We start from the raw sequence: 25018 nt of genomic DNA, 5'->3' as shown, positions 1-25018 counted from the left end.
AAAAAATCCGCTAATTCTCATCTAAAACAACACAAAATGAATTACTGGAATGCATGCTTGAAATGCATAATGAAACAAGCCTCCAAAGAAATTAAAGGGGCTAGATTTGTTTCCGTCACTTGCATTATAAATATTCGAATTATACTCAAAATCTAAATAACTGGAATAATATGAAAACAAAAATTTGTAACTATTAAAATAATGGGGAGGAGGGCACAATTTGGCACTACCTTCTACGCAGCTTACGAGCCGCCACTGGTAATAGGAGAATTTGTATAGTGTAAGAAAACAGTCGTGTAAGAAAATTCACATAGTTTCCTATGCAGCTTCTGGTACAAAAAACGGTTTCATACAACTTGAAAAATAAGGTTCACAACCTAGACTCGCATAGTTAAATATACTCTCCTCGGGTAAAATCTCCCTTAGCAACGTACAAGCGCTATTTCAATTTACACATTTGCCCTACACGAATACTCAAGTGTAATTTCAAAATTTGATTTGTATTTGTATAACATATAACTAAAACCATTGAATAAAAACACTACCTATTTCATACTTATACTTAAACTTTACAGTGAATATAGTCCTCAGTATCATAATACAGCTAATTAAAAAAAATAAATTGTATTGCAGAGTATTATATACCACGCTTCAGGAAAAGAAATCGTGTATCTCATAATTGAATTTTTCAGATTTGTTTTATTTTCTCACTTAAGGCGCATAAATTGTAATCTCTTTCCTGTCATTTCATTTAATTATTCAAAAGATAAGCTTGCTTGACCATGCAGTCATATTTATTAAGAAGTAGACAGAATGTACGTGTATTGTTGTCCCCTTGTCTCCTTTAAATGAAAAAATCTCTTCTGAAGGGTGCCTAATTTTATGGATCCCAAATAACCTCTCAAAACAAATAAAGATCTGACTGATATATTAATAAATTTGAATACTGTTGCTTTGGCTTCACAGGATCTCTTACGCTCCTGAAACTTATACCAGCTGTATACTAATTGAAAATATCAAATTACAAATACACCGCACACGAATGAAAATAAAGATACCAAAGCCAAAGCCAAAATATTCAAATTAAGTAATATGACAGCCAGATCTTTATTTGTTTTGAGAAGTTATTTCGTTATCTTCAAAAGGGTCTATCATTTAAAAACAGACAGGGAAAAGCAATACACGTAAATCCCTATGTCTATTTCTTAATAAATACCACTGTATGATTTTCAGTAGTTCAAAGACGACACAGAGGAAATATAAGAAAGTGGATACAGTTCGTCTCATTATCTTGCACTTTGTTCACGTGGATCTAAGCACTAATGGTCAAAGAAATACAAGCAGAAACGAATGGAGCATCGTTGAAGTAATTTTTAACCCTCGCTCTTCCTCATTAACATAACTATAATACGTGCTTTATTTAAAACTTTCTGAATCAAGCGCGCAGAGAAGTGGAGCAAGCAAAAAGTGACAACAATTTTTATACTTTCCGTCATAAAATTTTAGGAAGGTGTAATTTTTCGCACAGATCTAGAAACATTAAGAAGCAATGGGGTACTAAAAAGCCTTCTAAATTTAGATGTTATCCGTTTTCATTCATACATAAGTGGAAACCCCGTTAATGTTTTAGTCTCTATACAAGCTTTCATCATCTGCTTTCCGTCCACAAAGCCGAAAATAAAAACGGGCAAGGATGGCAACGCGCGTATAATCTTAATCTCGGTTTCCAAGTAAAAAAGTTTTTACGTCTTTTTCTTGTATGACATCTTAAATCTTGATATTGTCTAATACGTTGCATTAAAACTTTCTTTTGGAAATGCGATTTTTATTTAAAGTGCTATAAATTTTCGTTTACGATTTGTAGTCACCTTGACATTTGAATTCCTAATGGTTTCATTTTTCTTGCTCAATAAACGTTCAAAATGATTAATACAGATTTGCATTAATTAGCTTCTCATTTCAGGTAAATAGTTGATAATATATGGTTATAAATCAAGAACCAACATTTTATAAGATGTTTTTATAGAAAGTTGATGTCTAATTATCCATAGGTAGTGGATATTGCAATAATCTTCATGGATCCACAACGTCATATAATCGTGCAGTGGAATGCGTTTATAGTTCTATTTGATGAAAACCTTGAAAGAGCGTTCGGTATCAAATAGCGAACAACTCCGAACCATTAATAATAATAGGGGAATGAAAGGGTCTCTTAGACAAAAGATAATGGACCCTTAATGTCTTAATTCATTTACAAGAAGCTAGAGTTTTATAATTCCTATTCGTACACATCCGGCAACTGCTAGAAGAAAAATCCAAGTTCCAAAGAACTTATTACATAACTTTTGATTAACACCGGAAATAAATCTTGAGCCCGAATAAAAAAATCTGACATGCAGACTCTATTCGATTTTGTTAATAAGGATCAATTTTGTAGGCGTTCATTAATCAATAAGAAATAAGGGGGTGGGGGGTAATTCCGGGAGATTTTAAGGAACGGAAGTATGATTCGTTTTAAATGCAAAACCAATTTATTTAAATAGCCGTGGGACTTATGAAACCTATTCCCTTTTAACATTATTGATTTGGATTATTAGGGAAAGATTGACAGCATTAAAGTGATTTGCCCTACTAACCAGTAAGTGTATTAGGTGACGAAATTTTCATTAACGTAATATAGGCAGTAGACAACAAAAACTACAAGCGATTCACTATCAGAAAAAAATTCCACTTTTCCATCTGAAAATGTGCAAGGTATTTATTTAAAGATCTCTTAACATGTAATTTCGATAGAAATTCAGTTGTTTTAATTCAATAAAATTTTCCATTTAAATGGGTCTGAATTTATTAATTTCAAAATACGAGCTTCTAATAGGGAAATTTAAGAGTATTGGCAAGTATATTAAGTAAGTATTAAGAGATTAGGATTAGGAGTGTATAAGGGTATTATTAAAAAATTAGTAGATAAAAGAAACTAAAAAAACTTTAACCAAAAGTTAGCGATAAAAAATTAATCCGGATAAGAATAAGGAGAAAATTGTAAGCGACGTAGATCGTGGATTATTTATTTTCGGGTTTTAAAAAGTTTTCTGCAACCATTAACTATTAAATTGTCTTTGAAATTTCATTGTTTACTGTTACCTTTAATCCCTCATTTACTTTAAATCTCTCCGGAAAGAAAAGTGACAATCAAATGGAAGACTAAGCACGTTGCTGTAGTCTACTAAATTTGCATAATTTATCACTAATCATTTTGAGGTAAATAACTTTTAAGCACAAAACCACATACCTCCAGCGGGTATTGAAATTTTCCAATGATGCAATAATCTAAATACCATAGGAGAACTCTGTTATTATGTTTAATTAATTAAGGTGTTAACATGTTTGCTTTTTAATCAAATTCAAAATAATTCATGTTTCATTCCATGTGAAAGACCAACCATTAATGAATTATTAGTAGATATTCTTTCAAACGATAATTAGAATAATAAATTACAGTCTCTATATACTAAAACGTTACAGAAGGGAAATGGTTTCCAGATATCCTAAAAAGCAGTTAACAATTTGTGTATCTAATATTGAAGAGCTTTCCTCGATTTTCATTTATGTATTTGACGGTCCATTTTATAGCAGGCGGTGCAGTTAGCAATTTCCGTACAGTGTTAATACCTACAAACGAAAAATAAACATACGTTTCAATTTACGATTTTGTCATTCTCGTTGCAAATCGACATTTTATGTTTTCGTAATCGAGTGTGGCTATACCCAGAATATTAATGGATCTATTTTGGAATAATTTATTGCAAAAGTTGGGCGTTTGATGTTATAAGTTGTTTGTGCCGTGAAAGATGATGAATTGTTGAATACTTACGAGCACAGTTTAATAGTCTCGATTGGAATTATATGTACGACTATTTCAAAAACTGAATAAAGTTACTTGTCAGGGATAAAAGTAATCTGACTCCATCTCAGCAATATTATTATGTCCTATATAATACCCCTTCCCCCTCACCCTATTATTTTATAAATCTGTACTCCATAAAATATTAAGGCTTACGCAAACCTACGCGGTCGCGGTCGCGGTGGCGGGCGCGGTGGCGGGCAATAGAATGCACACATTTTATACAGGCAACGCATACTGAAGCGTTCAAGCGGTGGCGGTGGAGATCAGTGCAGCGAACAAACGCGGCGATCTAGAGCGGTGGCGGGCGACAGCTGCACTCACAGTGGTCCGCCAGTTTGCGCTGCATGTCTCGAAAGAAAATGACAGAACAACTAATTGAGTTAGTGAGAGGAAATCCAATTTTATACGACGTTACATGTAAGGAGTATAAAAATATAAAAAAGAAAGATAACGTATGGGATGAATTGGCCATGATACTGGACAAACCTGGTGAAGATAAGTGTATTTGTTTATAGTTTTAGTACATTGTTAGGCATTAAAAAAAGAAACAAATCTATCCCGTACTTCAAATGCCATATTTCATCAATTGGTAGTGTGCGTAAAAAAACATGTGATCTCGCGGATTGAACGCCCTAGTGTGCGGCCTTACGTTCGCCACCGCTACCGCGACCGCGACCGCGTAGGTTTGCGTATACCTTTAAAAAGGGTGACAGTTTTGCACATCATGGTATTCTCGATTGTCTTAAGGCTCCGGTATCGTAAGTCTTTTGTACACTTATGATGTAATAAAGATATTAGTGACCTAAACACATTGTACCCGAATTACACGGTAACTAACAGAACAGGAAATTAATTACAGCCTCATTACTCTTCTATTCATGATAAATGAAAATGTTAATATAACTTTATTACACTAATAACATATTATTTATGTAATGGAATTTCGAGCATTGCACCATTGGATAATCCAAATATCTGGTGTAAATATGAAATTTTGTGTTCAAAGTTATTTAATTTGGTTTTATTCTCCTAAATTTGAACTTTCAGAATTACTACCTCTCTATAAGACATTTTGAGTTTTAAATTGAATAGGGACGAAATTTGGACATACTTCCATAGAAGAAATGATTACACGCTCATGAATAACAATTAGTGAGTTTCGGGTATTACATGTATATATGTGCTTACCTAAATATTTGGGTTGTCTTACTGAAACTGATTCAAAGTAAGTAATTTTCAACTTCTTCAGACTTCGACAAGATAAATATCGGGTTCATAAAAGTTTAAAACTGAATTAGGTCTCTAAAATTTGTGTTCAAGTCGATAGTTATCTTTCCAATAGAGAACTTCAAAGTTTTTGAGATTGGAAACGTTTTGCCGTGCTGATGTCCTGAGTGAAAACGTGTTAGCTTTCGGACCATTCAAGATTATAACAATTACAAACTAAAGATGATTTTATTTACTGTCATGGAAAATCTTTACCTAAGTTGATGATCTTGCAAATTATCCGAAATTATTCGGACATGTACTAGACAAGTGGTGCATAAATTATAATCAATGTTTGTGACAAATAAATACCAATGTAACTGTGAAGTGACAGATTTGTTTGTTTTCCAAACAAAATTGGTGATTAAATAAACACTAATTTAGGTTTGTAACGGAAACTCTAAATTTGGTTCTATTTTGTTTTTCGAATTTTGTAGAAATTGATAAAATTAATTTTTGTAAGGGCAAAGTAAGAATTACATATAATAGAAAGTATACCCACCGGGTTTACAAAATTTGAGGGACAACATTTTCCAGTAATTTGATGGAATTGCAAGAATAAATCTGTAAACACTTGGTGGAATTAACAGAATTAAAAATAAAATTATCCTGATTTAAGATCGATTGTATTTTAGGGAGATTAATATCCAGACAGTAAATTTCACAATCATTATATTTTACGCATTCCTACACGCATGTTTATCGCTGATAAAAAGTTACCTGGCGTTTAATCGCTGATAAAAAGCTCCCTAGCTTTTAATCACTCAAAAAATGATCTGATTGGTTAGAATTTGAGACCAAGCTGAATGGTCGAATATTAAATGGAGTGTATTAATCGTTAGAAAACTCCGACAACCCTTAGTGAATTATTTTAACGTTTTTGTTTTGGAACTTACAACACAAACAGGGGGTTATCGTGCAGTTACGAGGAACAAACCACGTGATCGTTGTGTATGTGCAACCCTGTGTCTGTCGCGCAAAGAAGAGCCGTAGTCGCAGTCAAGGACGACTTAATTCACCGCGCCAGTATATTTTCGTTAAGAGCTAACAGTCAAGAGGGGATTGAACTCTGTCTTCTTAATCGTAAAATTATTATAGTAAACGTAGTAAAAAAACATTCCTACAAAAACTTAAAACAGTAACGATAGCAAAGATACACAATAAAATCTCTTTTCTATTACTTCTATTATCACGAAATTCAATTGTTATAACATACTCATTTCAAAAAAGAGATTTTGTATCAAAAGTTTGTATCACATTACATATGAATTCAAGACATGAACCTTCTGGGTTAATTTTTGAGCTGTCTCAAGCTTCAAGCTCTTGGATTTACTTCAAAAATCAAATTTTGAAGAAGGCTGTGTAGTCTTAATTGGATTTATGGTATTTGCAGATTCAGCCACAGGAAACATCAATGCGCTTGGTATCGGCTCGGTGGCAGAAGAGAGAATAAAAGACGAGGTTTTCAATTCCCTACCGCTACCCCCCTAAATACCACAATTATAACCTGCATAGTGATTTTATATAGGGATATCTCACATGGATGTGTCCCTGTATTTTTGTCTCCATGTTTCTACTTCCGATCTAAGGAAACCATCAGATTTATAACTAATTCTTGAGACTTTGTTGTTTATTAATTAAGGTGACCTGCTTCTTAGATACACTTAAGATTCTTCCCCGTGAAATTGGCCTCCCGCCACTAGTGTATAGATTAGATATAGTAGAGAAGTGAAGAACTTATCCTTTTCTGTATTTAAATTTCATTTACTTTTTCCAACGTACCATATATATTACCTCCCTACTGGTGTTCGTTTTCCTTGATTTGCAGGAATCCTAATACAAATACAACGCTCCTGTTGCATTGGAACTTTTAAATCGTAACAACCACGTTCAACTTATTAATAAACATTATTACACATCATATTACCCACCGGTTGAAAACCACAAGTAGCCTCCAAGACGAGCCTGACAACGATTAAGGGTTTCATAATAGAGCCAAACTTTAAGTAGGCCTAAACTCGCCTATTAGATATTATGATTTACTTTACAGTAATAAATCCAGTGAATTTTACAGTCAGTTCTTTACAAAAACCATAATTGTTTTTAATTCTTCCTCTGTATTTCTCGACCCCCTCGGACACGTTCTGCGACCCCCTATGGGTTGCGACCCACCGTTTGAGAACCGCTGATTATAGAATACCAGTCTCAGTCATTCACTTTGGTTAACTTGCTTCTGCACAAATTTATTATAAAAATAGCAAACGGCGTCTTCAAATAAACCAATATGGCTGACTCCCCAAAATTTACCGTAATTAAATTTACAGACTCTTCAATCGTCGAGAAACTAGCAGCTTCGTTTTCTTGTTGTCTCCAGTATTTAGCCAAACACCCCTTCTACCTCGCCTTCTACTATAACATAAGCTCCTTTAAGAATGTTCAAATAAATCGCCAATCACGACGAAGGGAGCCAAATTTCACGACCTCTACTACATGAAACGCACAATTCTTCCAAAAGGTCATTGTTATCAGCACCAAAACCCGTGCGTTAATTAAATTTCGTCTAACAATAAAACTTCTTATCGCAAAGAACAGATGTAACCCTTTATAAAAAACGCAAATTTGACCAGATGTGTTAAAAGCAAAAAAATTAAAACAAAAACCAGTTAATTACAAACAATTACATAAGGAAAAAAATACGTAAATACAAATTCAAGTAAAATAAACTAACTTTGCGTTTATTCGTAAATAACCCCCTAGGGTTACTTAATGAATTTTAAATAATCTCAAATTTTTGGTGTTTAGAAATAAGTCTGCAAGACGTTGTTTACACAACAATACATATAGGCGTTAAGTTCTCTCACTCCAAATCATAAGTAATTAACGTATTAGTATTTACCAAGCGTAAATCGTTACTTTCTGGAAGGGTTCTGAGCGTGCGTGTATTTATTGGTTCTTGACAGCCGTGCGTTTTCGTGCGTTGACCCATTAATCATCATTATAACGAGCTCCTCAAGGTTCTAACCTGGAGACTAATACTCGCACAGACAACCGACAGACCGGCGTGAAACTAGCGACGTACAAAGGCTTCGTATCCTAAAGATATTTTAAATTAGTCAATATTAAGTCAGAGGCACTCTTTATATCTTGATCAGTTAAAAAAGTGGTTTTTAAAGGATCATGGAATAAATCAACCCGCAGTCTCTTAAATCCTGTGGAAAGTTCTTTCATTTCCACATACTGCATAAAGACGATCCATGGTTCCCAATTACTGAAAGAAGTTGAATTGTGGATACAAAAGCAGGATACAAGAACCTTTCATGCAGAAAGGAGCTGTACGAATTTCGGTTTGAAGAACAGCACCACTAAGCAACGATTCAGGAAGTCAAAATTGATTCAACATGTTTCATTGATCATTTGGCGAGAGTGAACACACGTTCTACCCTTCATGGTATTCTAATGAAAGGTCTCACCGAAATGAAGGTTTGTAGTACAAACCATAACTTTCCTGCGCGACTCCTTTTCAAGCTCAGTAGATGGCCGGGAGGAGGAGGGAGGGGGTAGAGATTAATTTTAACCTTATACTTGTGTTTAATGTTTTGTAACAGGTTACTTCGCATACCATAGGCGGAACAAATTATAAAACGTTGTTAGTTAACTTATAAGTTTCGTATCACTATTAATTTTTACGCAGATGACATGAAAGTTGGCGGATAAATCAGCAGAAGACGAACACAAATTAATATGTTACGGTCCTTGTATTTGAGGAAACAACTTAATATGCTTCAAATAAGTGGACTAATCGCATTTCACACGCATGGATCATTAAACTTACCCTATGACCTATTACGCGTAACACTTAGATAGGGAATAGGGTCTTTTTCGCTTTTTGTTACCATTCAGGTCAGCGGATGACTGTTCTTAAATCGGTCATCGCTATTGTAATGTGTAATGTCGATTCCGATGCAGAATTTTAATTGCTTGACATTTCAAGGCGCTGGGCGTCCTAGGTTATGAATTGTTATCCTAAATACTACCTTGGATTTTGCTTCATATGCAATGGGACGCTCTGGTTTGTGAGCTACGTACCGGTGTGCGCGCATAACTACAGATCAAAGTGGCAGATTACACCCTATATGCTTGTCGTAAGTGCAATTACACCTTTATAACGTGATGTAATTATTACCTTGCACATTAATTCCCAATATTCGAAGCAGTAAAAATTACAAAATATATCGGATGTAATTTTAATAGAGCTTTTCCTCTCTCTATGTTGGCATATCGCATTCATGAAGTTTATGAAAAGCAACAGTCTTACAAGGCAACATTTCCCTTTAATTACGAGTACTGTATACCTACCTTCCTAGCTCGTTTGACTTAGATGATTACTGTTGATCAATAGTATGATGTTACCGTCTTCATAATTAACATAAATATTTAGGGAGATTTTTTTCCTTTACGCCGCTCCTATAATTACGAAGTTGAGTCGTCAACAAGATCTTGGGATAATTTAAATAAATCGCCCATACATGCTTGTAATTTGCCAAACGTATACAGCCGCGAAATTTAATTAAAAGTATAGCGAGTTTTGTTGACAGTAACCCTGAATACCGTGTCTCTGTTAATTCTTTAGACCCTGACTGGAGGGTAATTTGTAAAGCAAATTATAAAATTAAACAGACGGGCTAGAGGTACACATACCTACGGCATTAAGGGAGTAAATATGTTACGCACAATATTCATAATTTATAGTTTTCCTTTTGTTTAACTCCAGTTGTAAAATTCATAGCGTTGAGCCGTTTAAAAGTATAGTCACTACAGTATAATTTTAAAAGCCAATTTAACAAAATATATGACAACTTGACGGATTTATTGTTGTACGGATAGGTTTTTAAGGCGCCCATTTCTTTCACTGGTTCATCCATCTTTAAACAAGTCATACTTAGTCAAACCATGGAATATTTTTCATTTGGATGGTTTAATTACACCTGCGAAAAAAATGAATTGGGAAATCTGTAGGCAGACACAATGCTGGCGGTTTTACAAACCTTCTTAACAAATTTAATTAAAGTTGAACAAAAATCTTAATTTAAGCTTGTTTAATGAAATAATTTAATTAACGCATTTAAATACGACATGCGAGAGAAGACCGCGTATTTGTTGTTAACACTTGATACATTGTAAAAGTACTTTCGTGTACGGCAGGTATTTACTAAAGTTAAAATCTGTAACGTTAATGAATTAAAAGGAATTAATTTTGTGAAATGTAATAAAAACCGCAAAAAGCACTTCACATATAATTCGTCACAGAGTTAAGTTAATTAAAATAGGGATGAAGTATTTCTTAGATGCTCTTCGAGGGTACGAGTAATCTGATGTAGAATATCGCCTAATTAACAAGGCATCGACAACAATTGCTGCAGTGACTCCAAGATTCGCCCTGTTTTAACCAAATACACCAGATTAGTAGAGATTGACCTTGGATTGGCCTGCAAACAAGTGTGGCAATATTGTCATTATCATTACTTTTGTGCTAATGCAGGTGTTCGGATGGCTCTTCTCTACGACTCTCTATCTGCTCTTCTCTTTACTCCTTCATATCTGTCTTGTCCTTTTTTTAGGGTATCAACCAATTTCCTTTTCCTTCTTCCTCTTTGCTTTTTCCTTGAACAGTTCCCTCGACTACTTTCTTCAACAAACAATTTCTTTCTTAGTACATGGCCAATCCTTCATTTTATGATCTTTAACTTTTCCTCTAAAATTCTACCTAATACTTCTAGATTAGTTATTGATCAGTCCCATGTTCATCATTCTTCTCCTCATCCACATCGCAATCTTACAGCATCCCTGTCTTTCCTTACTAATTATTCCTCTAATTGTTTCGTACAGTTTTTCTATTTCTTCATCGTCATGCCCATGCCCACTTGTCCGCATGTATTTTGTTTACTCTGTATATTAATGGGCTGCTGCAATAAACCTCCCGCATTCCCTAATTTGGTTTGAGCCACCTTGTCTCACCCACCGTATTGCCCGTATTGCAACCGCCAGTTTTGTAGGGTATTAATTGAGCTATTTAAATAGGATCGCTCACCGTAGCAAATTTAAAATTGAAAACAGAGCAGCGAATTGATTATTGAACTAACTAAAGAATGTAGGTAGTCGATTTGTTGACAAATTGCACTTCACTGGCTACTATTAGCTAGGCAATACGATGGCGATTGCAGCCCGGTATTGCAAACCTCCGGTGTAAGTAGAACGGAAAAATGAAGCCGAAGCTCCAGAGGAGGATAGATTGATAGGCAATCAATACCGCACAAAAGTTTAAGCTGAAATTCTTGGGTTTAAAATATAATGTCCAAAAACGATTTGGGATAACAACATTCCATTCATTCCGCTGTGGTCGCATCTATGTTCCCTCGTATAAGGAGGTTGTGGGAAGAGAAATTGTGACGTATTTATTATTGAAACACATATACATAGTAAAGAAAATTAGTATTGAATTGAACGAAAATACAATAGAGGCGTACAAATGAGGTCCTTAGACAGAAGATAGGTACACAGAATTAGTTCGTTTTACTCTTACTCGTATATTTAATCGAAATTTCAATTTTCTGACATCAGATCAAAGTGGAATACGAATTCATTGTCTGCTGTTCGTTCATTAACTGCTCACTAAATACAAACAACTTTTAAAACGCATGGAACATAACCGTATAGACTATCCAACGTTTGACGTTGTTCTGTGTTTAAACCTTTGGATGTACAATTGGGCTTGATTCTGGTCTTGAAGGTGTAATAATACTCACAAATTTAGCAAATTCTGGTAAATGTAGTTAATAACTGACAAATTTAGTCGATAATTGTTGTATTCATAAATTTAAAACGGGAAACCTAAGGGGCGTTTAATGGAAATTTTTCCGTGAGTTTAAAGTTTTATCTGGTCAGATGTTGATAAAAAGTTGTTATCGGATAAGAATTAATTGGTTTTTGGACAAACAATGTCACGTGTAATGCAGGTGGTTATCAGTTCTGGCGGCGTAGATAGAATTTCGAGTATCGTCGGGAATAACGAAGTTGAATTTATTAGAGGAAGTGGTTTTTGCTTAAATAGCAAAAATTATGTAAGGTTGTCTCGGGTTATTTTGATAGAGAGCGTATTTGTCTGTGGCGCTAAATTTTGGATCCGGGAGTCCAGCCGGCTGCGCAATTTTAAAATAGAAAAACGTAATCGTTAGTATTAGTTAAAGAATGCCAAACCAATTAAATTATTTTCCACTTGGTATCTACGTGTTTGGAACTCGCTGTAAGTTTCTCTTCACCCACAGTAGTATAGTAAGGCCGATCCTGGCTCACTTTACATGGAAAAGTGCCATATGATTGAAGTGTTAGCGTTTCAAGGTCAAAGTGGTGTTGAAGGTCAAAGTGGTATTGCGTAAGTGGGGGGGTGGGTGGATTTCAAGGTCGAGTGTTGAGAAGAAAGGGGTGTATTGTTTGTGTTCTTTGGAGGGGGGTGGTGGTGTCGGTTCAAGGCCGTTGGTAAGAGGGGGTGATGGCTGAGGTCATTGGATTTCAAGGTCGATTGGTGAAAACAAAGGGGTGTATTGTTTGTGTTCTTCGGAGGCTTCAAGGTCATGTGTGGGGATGTGTCTGTCTGAAAGAATGCGTGCCGATGCTGGCTCACTTGAAGGTCAAATCGATTTTGGGTCGAAGCTGAATGCGTGGCGATCCTGGCTCACTTTCAAGGTCGTATCGATGCATTGGTGTTCAAGGTCATGTGGGGGTGTGTCCGTCTGAAAGAATGCGTGCCGATGCTGGCTCACTTGAAGGTCATATCGATTTTGGGTCGAAGCTGAATGCGTGGTGATCCTGGCTCACTTTCAAGGTCGTATCGATCCTGGCCCACTTAGCATTGAAGAATATATGAATAAAGTGTTGGTGTTCAAGGTGAAATTGGTGTGGTGTTGCGTGGTCGTTTCAAGGTTTTTGGATTTCAAGGTCGATTGCTGAGAGTGTTAAGCGGGGTGTATTGTGTGTGATCAAATTGTTTTTCCTGAAGGCGATTGGATTTCAAGGTCGGACGCTGAGAACAAAGGGGGGTTTAATGTTTGTGTTCTTCTGGGGGATGGGGTGCCACTGGCGGTGCCAGTTCAGCTCTGAGAGTGTAAAAAATGGGTTGCGTAATTTTTCGGCTGCCGTCTCAAGATTGAGGGTAAAACGTAATTATTCTTCTTGCCGGCTTCGTATCTCAAAGGCCGAGAGCGCGCCGGGGGTCGAGAGAACAAAGGGTGTATTGTTTGTGGTCAAGGTCAAACGTGGTGCAATTCTTAGGCTATCGAGGGATGGTTTGCGACTTGGAGAGTGGGGGGTGTAATATAAGGTGCTTATTGGAATAGTCATTTGTCCATAATAATAATAATAATAATAATAGAGGAGATGTCAAGAGTAATTGTTCATCATCATCATCAGCAGCAGCAGCAGCGGCAGAAACGGAAAGCTGGTAAAGAAAATTAGAAAATTAAAGTGGGATGTGGAAATTTTGGGTTGTCGGCGCAGTATGGAAAAATTGATGTTGGGAGGCCTACTGGCGATTTGTGGTGAATATGTGGCGAACGGCTGTTGAATGCCTTCATCAAACCTTATTGGTATTACTATCTGATGCTGAGCATGAGGCGGTGTATGGACCTGAGACTTTTAGGGAACAGTGTCAAAACATTGCCCAAAGGTATGAGTTGGGGATTGAAATATGTAGACGCTTTTTAAATTATAAAATATCCGTTTATTGCCTTATGAACGGACTAAACGTGGCTCAGTTGGGTGAATACATAATATGGTGATGAAGAAAGTGACATTTGACGATAGTAACAATCGCGTGTATGTGCTGATCGCGTGGTCATGTGCATATAATGAAGCGCGAAAAGGGCCTTGGATAGATTTCGCTTTAGTAGGAAAATAGAGCAATTTTGTAAGATATTGTCTCTCGTCTTAGCAGAAAATCATCGATCATCGGTTTATCGCACTAGATTTCATGGTCAACATCAGACCGCAATATAATGGTATATATCGCACTGGATTTCAAGGCCACCATACAGCAATGTAATGGTTTATCGCACTCTAGATTTCAAGGTCATCAGCCAGCAATATAATGGTGGTAGAAAACGGTGCCTGGAATCAGTCGAATAGTGTTGACTAATCAGTTAAAATGGATCTTAATCGACTCAACAGTAGCACCTACTGCAAACCTTTCAAGAACGTCAAGGATATGAAGGTTGGTGAAAAGTATAAAGTGATTGGTATCGATCTAATCAATACCAAGTATGGCGATCGAATACTGATCGATACTGAGAACTTTAAGTGCATCCTTCCTTTGCGCTTTTATGAGTACTTCAAGAGCGACAACTGTCTGCAGATCTTCAAGGACTTCTTGTCCAGGGAAGAAGTCTTTATAACAAGCGCTGGAACGGCGGGGAAGACTACTAATTTAACATTTATGTAAAAAAGTTGTAAATGAGAGAGAGAGAGAGAGAAATAATAAATGTTGTTCACGAGAGAGAAATTGGGTCTCTTATTTAAATGCACATCCCACTCTCGAGATCATCTCAACGAAAAAAAGGCTCCAAAATGTGGTGACGAGGATGAGGGCGACGATGACAACATCTATCGCGATATTGAAGATGTGTTAAACTATAAGTTTAACGTAAATTCTCACAATACAGTTTGCAAGATGGAATTATTATACTATCGACCTACTTATTTTATGTATCACATATGTCAATAAACGTACTCTATTTGAGCATTTTTTTTTATTTGATGGAGGCAACTTCTTGCCACACTTCAACAATGTTGAGTCGGAAGCGGAAGTGTACGGATGGGAGTGGCTTGGTTAATAATCTTATAAACAAACTTCCAGTGGAACTACATATTCCTGGCTATCAGTATTGCGGACCTGGTACTAAATTAGATAAAAGGCTAAAGCGAGGCGATCCCGGCATAAATCCCCTAGACGCTCAGTGTAAAGAGCTCGACATTTTTTTTAAATAAACAGCTTTCAAAATAAACAGGCTGTTCCCCCTGTTTGTTTACCTGTTTCCCTTGATCGCATCATCATGGATACTAAAGAGATGGCCTTGAAACGACGAATAGTTCAAGCGCGTAAAGTACAATCGTCACAAAGCGGATCGTTTTATTAAAGAAGTGGAGTTTGTACGAACGTATAAACCGCTAATTCAACCGCTATCCCAGATCGTTAAGAAAATCGAACCGCCGTTAAGGTCATATCGATTTTGGCTCACTCAAAGCTTAATGGGTGCCGATCCTGGTTGACTTTCAAGGCCATGCGGTGTTTGTCTGTCGAGTGTAGTTTCAAGTTTGAGAACAAAAATGTTGTATTGTTTTCGGGTGATCAAGGCGACTTAAGAATGGGTGTGGTTTAAACTAATATATAAGTGTTTGTTGTAATGGGTCTTTGCTCTGAATAATTCAATAATAGGCGAGATGTCAAGAGCCATTGTCCATCATCATCATCCACAGCAGCAGCACCGACATCATCTTTGCAATGCAATGGGGAAAAAAGAATTGACGAACTGTTACTGAAAATTAGAAAATTAAAGTGGGATGTTGAAATGCTGGGTTGTCAGCGGCTCAGCGCCGTATGAAAAAACTGATTTTGTAGTGATGCTTGGACGTATTCAAACTTTCATACAGTAGCAGTTAAGGCAAGGATTATTTCTTTGTGTGATGAGACAATGGCATAAATAAGACGATGATGGTTATTCTTGTGTATCAATTAAGACAATTTGTACTTATGTAAAGTTTGAGTATTAAAAAAGAATGTATAAAGGGTGCTTATTCATTTTGCCCTGACATTCTTCCTTTAGAACCAATTTGTACGTGGTATGATCAAACACGCTTATTTCTTGTGTAGGAATTGCGAGCGAGAGGGTTAAAAAAGTTTGGGGATTGGTGTTTAATGAACGCTCAATTTTTAAAACGAGTACACTGTACCTACCGTGAATAGACGTTCTGCTTGGTATCGCGCATTTGGTAAAAATAGAAAATTATCAGCTCGCATTATGTCGACTTGCGTATGCACTCATTTCATTGCACAGTGATATTCGCCGATTCGCGATGTGTTGTGGAAAATAATTTTGGTGTTTCTTTGTGATAATGATTAATTCGATTAGTATTCTCACTCGAACTCAGGTAGGTACGTAAATATTGCATTTAAAGTTATACCGTGAATGTTTGTGGCAGGTAAACTAAATTAATTAATATCAACAATCGCATTAAATAATCCATGTATTTTCTACGTAAAATTAGCTACATTACATTAATGTTTTACTTATTACTCGTAAGTACCTACCGAAGTACCTACTATTACAAATGTGAAATTAAATTTAAAAAGAAAAATTAGCTATTCTTTAAAAATTGCATGTAATTTATAATAAACTTCATGTCTCGATGCAGGTTTTCATCTTGAAGCCGTGGTGCAGCCAATTCCCGTTCTAAACGCTCCGTCTGGAGTTGGGAATTTCTTTGTCTGGCCTGGAAAATTGTCAGCATCTTCTCCAGACACCCCATTGATAACATCGCCAGCTCTTGGGGTGTGGACGGCTCGTGCCATCTGGGCGATTCATGAGATGGCGGCGGCGGTGGTGGTGGTGGCGCCTCTTCTTGGTCGATGGCTGCTGAAGACGGCGGCGAGACGTGTTCATAAAATTCTCTTAGTAATTGCATATCTTTTTCCCCCCTAGGCAACGGGGCACTGTAACAATAAGAGAAACAATATTAAAAATAGATTATATGTAGAATAAAAGTAACTTACTGAAAGTGATTGTTGCCGCCGTTATTTACAGGTAGCTGTAGTGGTAAATTTGGTTGTTGTTGAGCTGGATTATTTCTGTAACGTAACAATAAAATAAGTATTTCCACATAAACGGAGGTACAGTAATGAGTAAACTTACGGAAATTGATGCATGTCACCCATCGCGGATTGTGGATGTAAAGCTACCATTTCTGACGGCTGCGTTTGAGTATTTGCCTGGGGTAGCGGCGCAGGAATTATAATATGCTCCAATATTTGTACTGATGGATACTGACTGTCTGTAAAACATATATGTATTAGAAATTTTATTTTTTCGTGAACAATAATTTGTACCTTAACTGTTGTTGGTGTTGTTGTTGCTGGCCATGTCTGGGATCTATCACCGGTGGTCTCATGTGAGATGGAGGAATCGTTGTAATTGGAGGAGCGTAAACATGATTGAAATTTCCCTCATATTCTTTTAGAAAATCTTCCAGTTCATTTGTGGTGGTGGTGGTGGTGGTAGCTATTGTTCTATAAAAAATAAAATAATACAACATTAGTATCTATATGGATGGGGGAGAGCGAGAACTAAATTATTATACAAGTTTACAACTTACCTTTCCGGATGTCCTTCTTTATCTTCCGTGAGGAGGTTGATCACATCACCATCGGATAACTTTGTAGGTTTTTCTAAGGCGATCTTTAAGATTGAGCGTCCACCACCCCCACAGGCATTTATGTAAGGCTTCTTACTCGTTGCACTTTTCTTTAAAGTCAACTTGTTGTTGGCGCGTTTGGTTGAAGACATGACGATAACGTGCAGATTAACACTTGTGCTGCAAAATGACTATGACTACCCCTAGGTATATATGTGAAGGTTTTTGTTGGAGTTAGCAAAAGAGGGATTCTGAAATAACATCAAGGACGTTCTCACACACATATCAACCATTGTCCTGACACTTGCACGCTTTTGCAGGAAACGTATATTTCCATGGTGTTTGCAAAATTATAGTGTTAGCAAATGATACCCGTGGAACACCTGCAACCTTGAAGATTCCCAGAAGATAGCAAAGACAGCAGAGACCATTCTACACCTCAGTTTAACAATGATAATATTCTTTAATATACTTGGAAGATGAACTTATAAATGATTTTTAATCCGTGAGATCTCATATTGACGTGGTATCTGTAGGTATATCGCATTTCGTAAGATACGATAACGTATTTCCTGCCGCTCTTGGAATTTGTCGCAGCACCGTGTTTGCAAGCATCTCTTCTCGTTTCAAGGAACTATATAGGATAACAGTTTTAATTATAGGTAGAGGTGGAATCTGTTACAAGTTTAAGCAACAACATCGTTAATCTAACGCGAAATTAAATTAAATTATTGTAAAATAAATCTGATATTGTGCGACATATTTCAATAATCACTTCTAACATACGTTTATTAGAGAAGGCAATTACCAATCACCTTCATAATGAGGTAAATGAAAACCCGATAAGACTCGAAGCGAATTTAGCTCAACTTAAATGTTTTCGAGCGCAATTAAAAAATATCTCGATAAAAAAGGAGGGTTGTGGAATAAACGACATCATCGTGGATAAAAAAATCGGCCCCTACGTGCTCAGGCCTGATACACATTAGATTCTTGTTTCAAAGTCGTTTGATTACCGACGTCATTGTAAATTTCACTCATAAAGATCCTTTAGTTTTTCTAAAACAATCGTGCGACAGCATTGCGCGCAAAATTGGTGAGGCGCTAAAACGTTCAATGCTAAAGGTAAACGTAATTCTGGCATGTAATTTTATCCACCCGCAAGATCTCAATTTAGATTTGAAAACATTTCAAACCAGAAATGCTACAATTGATAGCCGTACCAATCTTAAAAAGTGGTACAAAGAGAACTTTTTTGATAAACTGCAAGCCAAATTTTCCGAACACCGGTCCGGGTGGTGTTTGATCGAGTTTTCTACCTCAAAATCAATATTATTAATTATACTCCTATCAGAGGTGGTTTTTCCGCATACATAAAAATGCCCTCGTTTATACTAGCTAAGAAGGCCGTTGTAAATGTGCGAAACAATGATAAGTTTTGTTTTCTATGATCAATAGTGGCTGCTTTATATCCTGTAACCAAAAACGCTGATAGGGCGAGTAGTTATCCTCATTTTGATGATAAGGATGCGGATGTGCAAAAGGACCGTTTCAGGAAAGGTTTCGATCACTACATATATAATACCGTGAAAACGTGTTTATTATTCTGTTGGAAATAAACAGCTATCAAGTCAAACAGCTTTCAAAATAAACAACTTTCAAATAAGAGCTTATTGAAAAACAGGCTGTTTCGCCTGTTTGTTTACCTGTTCCCTAAAAAAATTGCAAAGTATACTCTGGTCGCTCTACTTTTAGGGAATTAGGATAAAACAAATATAAAGAGTACATTTAGGCAAACTGTTTACCGAAACAATATTACTTTTTATGGTCTCGATTGCAAAATCCATATATTGAAAGCATTCACAGCGACAGTCGTAACATCCCGCACAAGTTCACTTCTACAACCGCCGCATTGTATAATAGTACGGTTCGGATAAAAAAAAATTATTAAAGTCCTCGTGTGAGATCGAAGGGACTTCAGCGCATTTTTGTGTAGCAGATCAGTATTCTATTAGCCACTTTGACTCAACCATCAATAAAAGATCTTGTCGTAGGCTACTACATTCACTTTGTCGGTACCCGCTTCCCACTTTCCGCGTGCACCCCCAGATGTCGCCAACCTCACATCATGTAGCCCTGTCCCTAAGGTTGACAAATTACACGGCCTTGTAGATACACGTACACCCGTTGTCTTTCTACAAGAGTTCTTCTACGCGCCCACATTTGCTGCCAGACAGCCAGCCAGCCAGCCAAAGTGAGATTAAAAGCTACTTTTTACAAATAAATTTGCAAAAATGCGCTAAAAATGCACGTGTTGCAGTGTAAGCAGGTTGCGGCCTGCGCGGTAAGGTGAAGGTTATACCTATACCATATGTGTTACCATAAGTGTTAAATTACGGTTATACTTAAGTTATAGCAGGATACAGCCAAAGGACGTTAATTCATAGTACAATGTGAGGGCTTCCCAGTGCAAACTGTGGATTGCTGCGTATATACGGCGTATCCCTCCGTATTTTTAACAAAAGGGCGTTGCGATGATCTCGAGAGTGGATGTGCATTTAAATAAGAGACCCAATTTCTCTCCCGTCAACAACATTTATTATTTCTCTCTCTCTCTCTCATTTACAACATGATAAGGATGCAGATGTGTCAACAGCTTTCAAAATAAACAACTTTCAAATATGAACTTATTGAAAAACAGGCTGTTCCCCCTGTTTGTTTACCTGTTCCCTTGATCGCATCATCGTGGATACTAAAGAGATGGCCTTGAAACGACGAATAGTTTAAGTGCGTAAAGCGATACAGCAAAAGTCTACAATCTTCTCAAAGAGGATCGTTTTATTAAAGAAGTGGAGTTTGTACGAACGTAACCGCTATCCGAGATCGTAAAGAAAATCGAACCGCCGTCATCATCGGTTATTGAGACGAAAAAGGAGGAGCCAGAGGACGAAGTATTTACATCGCCCCCCTAAAAAACGCCAATCTCCTGCAAAAGAAAGTCACCACTACAACGTATGATCCTGCGATCCCTTATTACATGCGATCGAGACGAAGACCCTCTTCCCTTACCGAGATCAGTCCGCTGGCTAGACTTCCCTACTTTTCAAAATACTACTACTACCAGTGGTGTCATCCGGGGGTATACGAGGGTATACGGTGTATACCTTGCCTTTTTTTTCCTAGAAGCGTATACCATGCCTTTTTGTTAAAAATACGGAGGTATACGCCGTATATACGCAGCAATCCACAGTTTGCACTGGGAAGCCCTCACATTGTACTATGAATTAACGTCCTTTGGCTGTATCCTGCTATAACTTAAGTATAACCGTAATTTAACACTTATGATAACACATATGGTATAGGTATAACCTTCACCTTACCGCGCAGGCCGCAACCTGCTTACACTGCAACACGTGCATTTTTAGCGCATTTTTGCAAATTTATTTGTAAAAAGTAGCTTTTAATCTCACTTTGGCTGGCTGGCTGGCTGTCTGGCAGCAAATGTGGGCGCGTAGAAGAACTCTTGTAGAAAGACAACGGGTGTACGTGTATCTACAAGGCCGTGTAATTTGTCAACCTTAGGGACAGGGCTACATGATGTGAGGTTGGCGACATCTGGGGGTGCACGCGGAAAGTGGGAAGCGGGTACCGACAAAGTGAATGTAGTAGCCTACGACAAGATCTTTTATTGATGGTTGAGTCAAAGTGGCTAATAGAATACTGATCTGCTACACAAAAATGCGCTGAAGTCCCTTCGATCTCACACGAGGACTTTAATAATTTTTTTTATCCGAACCGTACTATTATACAATGCGGCGGTTGTAGAAGTGAACTTGTGCGGGATGTTACGACTGTCGCTGTGAATGCTTTCAATATATGGATTTTGCAATCGAGACCATAAAAAGTAATATTGTTTCGGTAAACAGTTTGCCTAAATGTACTCTTTATATTTGTTTTATCCTAATTCCCTAAAAGTAGAGCGACCAGAGTATACTTTGCAATTTTTTTAGGGAACAGGTAAACAAACAGGCGAAACAGCCTGTTTTTCAATAAGCTCTTATTTGAAAGTTGTTTATTTTGAAAGCTGTTTGACTTGATAGCTGTTTATTTCCAACAGAATAATAAACACGTTTTCACGGTATTATATATGTAGTGATCGAAACCTTTCCTGAAACGGTCCTTTTGCACATCCGCATCCTTATCATCAAAATGAGGATAACTACTCGCCCTATCAGCGTTTTTGGTTACAGGATATAAAGCAGCCACTATTGATCATAGAAAACAAAACTTATCATTGTTTCGCACATTTACAACGGCCTTCTTAGCTAGTATAAACGAGGGCATTTTTATGTATGCGGAAAAACCTCCTCTGATAGGAGTATAATTAATAATATTGATTTTGAGGTAGAAAACTCGATCAAACACCACCCGGACCGGTGTTCGGAAAATTTGGCTTGCAGTTTATCAAAAAAGTTCTCTTTGTACCACTTTTTAAGATTGGTACGGCTATCAATTGTAGCATTTCTGGTTTGAAATGTTTTCAAATCTAAATTGAGATCTTGCGGGTGGATAAAATTACATGCCAGAATTACGTTTACCTTTAGCATTGAACGTTTTAGCGCCTCACCAATTTTGCGCGCAATGCTGTCGCACGATTGTTTTAGAAAAACTAAAGGATCTTTATGAGTGAAATTTACAATGACGTCGGTAATCAAACGACTTTGAAACAAGAATCTAATGTGTATCAGGCCTGAGCACGTAGGGGCCGATTTTTTTATCCACGATGATGTCGTTTATTCCACAACCCTCCTTTTTTATCGAGATATTTTTTAATTGCGCTCGAAAACATTTAAGTTGAGCTAAATTCGCTTCGAGTCTTATCGGGTTTTCATTTACCTCATTATGAAGGTGATTGGTAATTGCCTTCTCTAATAAACGTATGTTAGAAGTGATTATTGAAATATGTCGCACAATATCAGATTTATTTTACAATAATTTAATTTAATTTCGCGTTAGATTAACGATGTTGTTGCTTAAACTTGTAACAGATTCCACCTCTACCTATAATTAAAACTGTTATCCTATATAGTTCCTTGAAACGAGAAGAGATGCTTGCAAACACGGTGCTGCGACAAATTCCAAGAGCGGCAGGAAATACGTTATCGTATCTTACGAAATGCGATATACCTACAGATACCACGTCAATATGAGATCTCACGGATTAAAAATCATTTATAAGTTCATCTTCCAAGTATATTAAAGAATATTATCATTGTTAAACTGAGGTGTAGAATGGTCTCTGCTGTCTTTGCTATCTTCTGGGAATCTTCAAGGTTGCAGGTGTTCCACGGGTATCATTTGCTAACACTATAATTTTGCAAACACCATGGAAATATACGTTTCCTGCAAAAGCGTGCAAGTGTCAGGACAATGGTTGATATGTGTGTGAGAACGTCCTTGATGTTATTTCAGAATCCCTCTTTTGCTAACTCCAACAAAAACCTTCACATATATACCTAGGGGTAGTCATAGTCATTTTGCAGCACAAGTGTTAATCTGCACGTTATCGTCATGTCTTCAACCAAACGCGCCAACAACAAGTTGACTTTAAAGAAAAGTGCAACGAGTAAGAAGCCTTACATAAATGCCTGTGGGGGTGGTGGACGCTCAATCTTAAAGATCGCCTTAGAAAAACCTACAAAGTTATCCGATGGTGATGTGATCAACCTCCTCACGGAAGATAAAGAAGGACATCCGGAAAGGTAAGTTGTAAACTTGTATAATAATTTAGTTCTCGCTCTCCACCATCCATATAGATACTAATGTTGTATTATTTTATTTTTTATAGAACAATAGCTACCACCACCACCACCACCACAAATGAACTGGAAGATTTTTTCTAAAAGAATATGAGGGAAATTTCAATCATGTTTACGCTCCTCCAATTACAACGATTCCTCCATCTCACATGAGACCCCCGGTGATAGATCCCAGACATGGCCAGCAACAACAACACCAACAACAGTTAAGGTACAAATTATTGTTCACGAAAAAATAAAATTTCTAATACATATATGTTTTACAGACAGTCAGTATCCATCAGTACAAATATTGGAGCATATTATAATTCCTGCGCCGCTACCCCAGGCAAATACTCAAACGCAGCCGTCAGAAATGGAAGCTTTACATCCACAATCCGCGATGGGTGACATGCATCAATTTCCGTAAGTTTACTCATTACTGTACCTCCGTTTATGTGGAAATACTTATTTTATTGTTACGTTACAGAAATAATCCAGCTCAACAACAACCAAATTTACCACTACAGCTACCTGTAAATAACGGCGGCAACAATCACTTTCAGTAAGTTACTTTTATTCTACATATAATCTATTTTTAATATTGTTTCTCTTATTGTTACAGTGCCCCGTTGCCTAGGGGGGAAAAAGATATGCAATTACTAAGAGAATTTTATGAACACGTCTCGCCGCCGTCTTCAGCAGCCATCGACCGAGAAGAGGCGCCACCACCACCACCGCCGCCGCCATCTCATGAATCGCCCAGATGGCACGAGCCGTCCACACCCCAAGAGCTGGCGATGTTATCAATGGGGTGTCTGGAGAAGATGCTGACAATTTTCCAGGCCAGACAAAGAAATTCCCAACTCCAGACGGAGCGTTTAGAACGGGAATTGGCTGCACCACGGCTTCAAGATGAAAACCTGCATCGAGACATGAAGTTTATTATAAATTACATGCAATTTTTAAAGAATAGCTAATTTTTCTTTTTAAATTTAATTTCACATTTGTAATAGTAGGTACTTCGGTAGGTACTTACGAGAAATAAGTAAAACATTAATGTAATGTAGCTAATTTTACGTAGAAAATACATGGATTATTTAATGCGATTGTTGATATTAATTAATTTAGTTTACCTGCCACAAACATTCACGGTATAACTTTAAATGCAATATTTACGTACCTACCTGAGTTCGAGTGAGAATACTAATCGAATTAATCATTATCACAAAGAAACACCAAAATTATTTTCCACAACACATCGCGAATCGGCGAATATCACTGTGCAATGAAATGAGTGCATACGCAAGTCGACATAATGCGAGCTGATAATTTTCTATTTTTACCAAATGCGCGATACCAAGCAGAACGTCTATTCACGGTAGGTACAGTGTACTCGTTTTAAAAATTGAGCGTTCATTAAACACCAATCCCCAAACTTTTTTAACCCTCTCGCTCGCAATTCCTACACAAGAAATAAGCGTGTTTGATCATACCACGTACAAATTGGTTCTAAAGGAAGAATGTCAGGGCAAAATGAATAAGCACCCTTTATACATTCTTTTTTAATACTCAAACTTTACATAAGTACAAA

General features: G+C 37.0%; 1 protein-coding gene and 3 long non-coding RNA genes across 9 annotated transcripts; 2 read left to right on the top strand and 2 right to left on the bottom strand.

Moving 5' to 3' along the window:
* The first annotated feature begins 12488 nt into the window (after window positions 1-12488).
* LOC116164163 lies at window positions 12489-14957 on the top strand. The gene is made up of 2 exons (XR_004143820.1): window positions 12489-13544; window positions 13596-14957. It is a non-coding gene; the product is annotated as an uncharacterized LOC116164163 (long non-coding RNA).
* Window positions 14958-16172: 1215 nt separating this feature from the next.
* On the bottom strand, window positions 16173-18290 carry LOC116164161. Of its 6 annotated transcripts, XM_031478301.1 has the most exons (6): window positions 17588-18290; window positions 17322-17501; window positions 17128-17266; window positions 16989-17063; window positions 16527-16928; window positions 16173-16422 (listed from the first exon to the last, which is right to left on the bottom strand). In XM_031478301.1, exons 3-5 carry the CDS (start codon window positions 17175-17177, stop codon window positions 16574-16576), a joined length of 480 nt encoding a protein of 159 aa, XP_031334161.1. In that variant the 5' UTR covers window positions 17178-17266; window positions 17322-17501; window positions 17588-18290; the 3' UTR covers window positions 16173-16422; window positions 16527-16573. The 6 variants fall into 6 exon arrangements, 5 of the variants coding, with proteins under 5 accessions (XP_031334161.1, XP_031334159.1, XP_031334160.1 ...); XR_004143819.1 differs by having other exon boundaries at window positions 16527-17063; XM_031478299.1 differs by having other exon boundaries at window positions 16173-16928.
* Window positions 18291-22685: 4395 nt separating this feature from the next.
* On the top strand, window positions 22686-23792 carry LOC116162611. The gene is made up of 3 exons (XR_004143562.1): window positions 22686-23388; window positions 23475-23656; window positions 23712-23792. It is a non-coding gene; the product is annotated as an uncharacterized LOC116162611 (long non-coding RNA).
* Window positions 23793-23980: 188 nt separating this feature from the next.
* LOC116162610 lies at window positions 23981-25000 on the bottom strand. The gene is made up of 2 exons (XR_004143561.1): window positions 24612-25000; window positions 23981-24347 (listed from the first exon to the last, which is right to left on the bottom strand). It is a non-coding gene; the product is annotated as an uncharacterized LOC116162610 (long non-coding RNA).
* Between the last annotated feature and the right edge of the window lie 18 nt (window positions 25001-25018).

The sequence above is a fragment of the Photinus pyralis genome, unplaced genomic scaffold (genome assembly GCF_008802855.1).
Source record: "Photinus pyralis isolate 1611_PpyrPB1 unplaced genomic scaffold, Ppyr1.3 Ppyr1.4_LG2, whole genome shotgun sequence".
Taxonomy (NCBI): Eukaryota; Metazoa; Arthropoda; class Insecta; order Coleoptera; family Lampyridae; genus Photinus; species Photinus pyralis.
The sequence above is the reverse complement of the archived record's forward strand: the minus strand, read 5'-3'. Positions and strand labels throughout refer to the sequence as shown.

Excerpts from the sequence above, each read along its gene's own strand:
- LOC116164161 (XM_031478298.1), bottom strand. The coding sequence starts at position 17,778 with ATGTCTTCAACCAAACGCGCCAACAACAAGTTGACTTTAAAGAAAAGT. Across the intron at positions 17,502-17,587 it reads AAAGAAGGACATCCGGAAAG|AACAATAGCTACCACCACCA; the intron begins GTAAGTTGTAAA and ends TATTTTTTATAG. Across the intron at positions 17,267-17,321 it reads CAACACCAACAACAGTTAAG|ACAGTCAGTATCCATCAGTA; the intron begins GTACAAATTATT and ends TATGTTTTACAG.